The sequence below is a fragment of the Anopheles aquasalis genome, chromosome 2 (assembly GCF_943734665.1).
Source record: "Anopheles aquasalis chromosome 2, idAnoAquaMG_Q_19, whole genome shotgun sequence".
NCBI classification, from domain to species: Eukaryota; Metazoa; Arthropoda; class Insecta; order Diptera; family Culicidae; genus Anopheles; species Anopheles aquasalis.
Window position 1 is genome coordinate 72890647 of NC_064877.1, and position 5000 is coordinate 72895646.

Below are 5000 nucleotides of genomic sequence, written 5' to 3' on the forward strand. Positions count from 1 at the left end.
CAGATCGAAACAATCGTTTATGTCGTCCAGCTCGAGCCGCACATTGTCGAACCGATTGCTAAACTCCTCGAAATCGTCCTCCCGGTAGCCGTTGAAGATCTTGAAGTGGTTCACCAGATTCTCGTGACCGCTACGTTCCACCAGCTCCGTCAGCTGATCGAGCCGCTCGTACAACCCGGCGCGCATCATCTCGCACCGTAGATGCAACCGGAAGTTAATCTCGACCGGCGTGTTGATGATGCAGTTGATGAAGATCATCGTGTTGCTGATCAGCTCGTGGTTCCGGTCCTTCTCCACGAACAGCCCATCCACGATCGGTCGAAACCGTTCCGACACATTCCGCGACATGGACGCGGCATTCGTGATGGCTCGCAGGACCTTCTCGTAACCATTGCGCTCCTTGATCAGGGAGACGGCCGACAGTAGCTTCACCGCTTCGCACATCGTCTGTGGGGTGCTGGCGTCGATGCACTGCGCGACAAGCATTATGGCCGGATGCTGATCGGGCGTCAGGATCACATTCAAACCCCAGGAGTTGTTCATGATTGCCTTCAGGCACCGTAAACACTCGTACTCGATCTTCTGAAAGCGCCGGTTGTTACCTCTGCAGAAGCGCAATAGCGTCACGATCTCGTCGATGCCATCCTCACCGAAATCCTTGATCCAGCTAATGGGATTACTGGTGAGCGCCACCCGTAAGCTTTCCACACAGGCCAGTATCTTGGCGATCCGGTTCGCATAATCTCCCTCCCGTAGATACTGCACATAATCGGACGGTTTTTCGAAACGTGAATTTGCTCGATGCTCGCTGGAGGTTTTGCCTGAAAGGAAGGAAACGGGAGAAAGTGGTGAGGGCTGGGTTGATGTGATGTGTAAATGGAGAACTGGGCATGGAAAACCATGAACGTAACACATACAATATTGATAAACAGAGAAGGTGCGAAAGAACTAAGATCAGTGGCCAGCCATTTTCGACCCCAATGGCATAATAAAGTGTGCTTTAACTCAACGAGGAACAGTTCATCCAGAAGTCCCTTCTTCATACGATCATACGGATAGTGTCCGTTCGCACTTTGTATCATAAGCAAAGGGTAGTTAATCATTTCACCATACGTCGCCTATAGTCCCCGCAAGAACGCGAACCGTGGCGCGTAAATGGAGCACAGAATGACCCCCATTTGGTGGCCACACATTCTCATTCTCCTCTCACTTCTTTGCTTTGCGACCTCCGGCGTACATCGGTCGTACCGCCAGTTCGGATAAACAGTCGATATTTTGAGAAACCATTATTGAACCGTTAATTATAGCACGATGGTGTCATCGTCATCGGTTGAGGCAATAGATTGAGTGATCCCCGATCTACCGGTCCTCCCGTGTTCGAATGCATTTCGATTATTTCCGACAAAGCAGCTTGATGAGCAAGCGTTCGCGCACGCATCATCTTCATTCTAGATGGTTAAGAAGGCTGCGGAGAAGACGATCGTGGAGATGGTTGTGGTCGTGAGGCACTGTGACCGGTGCTCGCGGCCTGCTGGGATGAGATGATGTAATGCACACTAAGACGGGAAGGTGGCTTCTTCGTCCAGAACCAAACTGGCTGACCTTGACGATGGAGAACGAGACGAGAAAGTGCCGGCGTGGCACGATAAGCGGTGAGTGAAGCGTTAAGAAGTAGAACGTTAGCGCAAACTCGCACAAACCCATCCATCGGCAGCAACACGTGGCGGTGGCCTCGCAAAGAGAGCGCAAGCGATGCAGACGAGATCATCGATTAGCTTCGCGTTCCGTCGTCTTCTTGCTAGAATGAACAGCTGATGACGGGGTGTGCAAGCGAGCGTGTGAGCGAGCGAGCGAGACGTGCCATGGTTGCTTTGAGTTATCTTGAGTACAGCGGCCCAAGCGAGAGGAGGAGGTTGTTTTCGAAGTGGATCGAGTAAGCATGGCTGGTGGGTGTGCAGCGCAGCCACTCTGACGCGTGTTTATCCGATGCTAATGAGAGCACGTGGCACGATCGCCGTCTCTGGTCGGGGGATGAGCGCGACCGCAAGAGCAACAGCAAAGAAGCGTAGCCCCTATAGGCGGGGTTGCGGGTTGCGGATTCGATAGTTGCGCTAACGAAGGCACGTTCCTAGTGTGCCAGCTTTAGCTTTTGTATTAGCTTGATGCATATAAACTGAACAGTAAAATGGAAGCATGTTTATGGGACCATTACATTTGTTCTCTAAAACGCCTTTGCAAAACAAGTTTCCAACGGTACTGGCAAACATGAGCTTCGCCGGTAGCAAGGTGAGGCCGATAATCCTTCGAAGAACCAAAACCTACTTGACAAGTCGCGAAGGATTACTGCGTCTGGTAATCCAATGAACGGGGCGATAAATTATCTTTCGCACACACCAAACCACCCTCTGTTTGGCCTCGGGGGGGGACTCAGTGTGTCAACAGTTCAAGCGAAGGCTACCTTTCGCTCCTTGACCAACGACACAGACATCATCATCATCATTGAATGGTCGTATCATCAAGGCATCAGAACGAAATGTCCCGTGTGACTCGCGAAAACGTCGTCGACGCGGACGACAATGATGACCAATCACTTACATCAAGAGGGTACGAAGGTGAGGATAGCGGGGGGAAAGACACAGAAACCAACCCATTCTGCTGCCGTTACGGGCCAGGTATGCGGCTTATAAGGAAGGTGATGGCCGTGAGTCAACAAGCGCGACCAGCTTGAGGGTGAAACGTGTTGGATTCTTCGCTGCTAGGGTGATATCACTACACCCCGTCGTATGTGTCCCGTCCCATTCCCGGTTGTCTTTCTTATCGAGCTCAACCTCTCTTTATGGCACGCGGATAGGGAACGCGTAATGGGACGTCATCAATGTTGGGTTAGCGTCGTTTGTCGTCATCAAGGACTTGGATTCCAATGTGGCGGCTGTGGTGTTCTGTTGAGTGATTTGCTTCTTGAATCTTCACGGTTCTAAGAAAGGACGGATTCCAGCTGCATAAAGATTGTCAGTTTATTGGTGGATCATCCATGAGATACCCTGGACGGTATCTTTGAAGGAGAGGAGATGGAGAATGCACCTCAAACGAAGTTGGAACGTCAGTCAAGAGGAAAGACCACAAGCATCAAGGCGTAAGAATGGCCGATTCGCTTGGCTGGTGAAGATGCATTTTCTCCACCTCTTTCATTTACAGCCCAACCGCCGCCAGACGCATAACATTTAAGCGGCCGATCGCTAGAATGGGCCGGAAAACAGAGAAAACAAGGGGAGTACCGGACGTGTAGCGTGAGACGGCGTGAGCAGGGGCAGAGCACACCACCTGTTGCTCACCAACGGACCTGTTCTCGTGCGCCGGTTACCAAGGCAACACACCACACGCAGCACGCACATTCCGTAGGTCTGCCATAGAAATAGTACACATTGCCTAATTTATGTTGCCGCATCCGCGCTCCCCAGAGACCTCTGTCTTCTCTATCTCTCTGGCCGGTAAAGATCGCACCGATGCGTGTTTGGGGGGCAAAGAAAAAAGCAGAAATTAATAACTGCTAGCCTTCGTTCTGATTTCAGGACGCGAACGATAACGAAACATTTTGCGATAAGGCGGAACAACGCACACATGGAGCGTTAATGAAAAAAAGGCGGACACAGCAGTAGCAGCAGCAACAGCAACGACAGAATTGCTGATAGAGTTCCAAGCCAGCACGGAGAACGAACGCTGATGCCGACGTGTATGCGTGTGTGGCCATCGTTGTTGTCTTATCAGCGCATTGAGTGTGCAAACGGAACCACCATTACCCGGAGGAGTTAAGTTTCCAGTGCCCGAACATTCTGCCACATTAATCTCCCGCGAAATAGTGGCTTATCATAGGGGCGCGTCTCCGAGGAGCCACTTATGCTGTTTGCTAAATTCTACCGTCGTGAAACTTAACTCTCTAACCACCATCGTCATCATCATCATCGCTCGATTCCTCCAGCAGACAGGCAAGTGCACCCCGATTGAGGCCGTTTGTTTGAAGAGGCCGTTGGGGAGTTACCGGGTTGATAAGCCCCGCGGAGAGGCCCCGGAGGAATGTGATACATCATCGTGCCATACAGCAAAAGTCAGGCGACTGAACGATGAGGACACTGTTATTTCCATTTTTGGCTTTCGTTTGTGGCCAGGTATTGCGCCGTTATGAAGCCGACGAGCAAGACACGGGCGCTAAAAATACCGTCTTCGCGAAAATATGATCTTCTCCACGCGCTGACACGTCTTGGATGATCTTATTTTTACCCCTCCAAGATCGGCAGCGGGTGGCGACAAAAATGGTGCAACCAAAACCTTTCTCCGCGCACTCCCACGGAGCACGGAGGAGCACGCAAGGACCGCGGCGTTCACGGAGGAAGGTCCCCGGTACTACCGCTCTGCCCGGTACTACCGCTCTGCCCGGTACTACTGTTGCGCTCGATGCTTGACCGAACGGTGAACCGAGCTGCTTTTGTGGGTCAGCGAGCGAGCAAGCGAGCGAGTGAGCGTGTGGTTCCGTTCCGTCCGCGTTGTGTCGCCCTTGTAGTAAACATTCCGTTCCCCGCTGCACGGGGCGTCTTCTCCTCTCAAGGCAGCCCGTATCGATACAGGGCGTATGGCCGTGAACTGCACTCAAACAAAACAAGACACTCCAGTAATCGCGGTTTGTGGTGGAATTTTCGATTTACTGGAAGGCTTGCTAGGGCTGCCGTCTGCGGGCTATTGAGTTTGATAACTTCTTCGCCAAAAAAAACACAGAAACATGCCACATTCTTCAGCAACTCATCTCTCGCTCGAACCACCCCCTTTCACCTTCTTGTGCGGTCGGGTGACGACTTGGATTCGATCCGCGTCTTTGTTACGCGGCGGCGGCACGGCCACCGAGAGCGGATGTGACTGGTTTCTTTCACCCCTTTTTTTGGTATTGGTGCGTGAGGTGATGTCGCCACTTCTCTCTCTTCGGTGTGCTTTGCTGGAACCCGTCCAGTGCC

The 5000-nt window shown here is 52.1% G+C and overlaps 1 protein-coding gene across 1 annotated transcript in view; it reads right to left on the minus strand.

The window, feature by feature from the left end:
• Positions 1 to 5000, minus strand: part of LOC126569280 (protein diaphanous) — an 8663-nt gene that overhangs the window by 3060 nt on the left and 603 nt on the right. The window contains exon 2 of the mRNA XM_050226252.1: positions 1 to 821. This exon is cut by the window's left edge and continues 3060 nt beyond it. Within this exon, the coding sequence (XP_050082209.1) occupies positions 1 to 821 (821 nt within the window). The remainder of the gene's footprint in view (positions 822 to 5000) is intronic.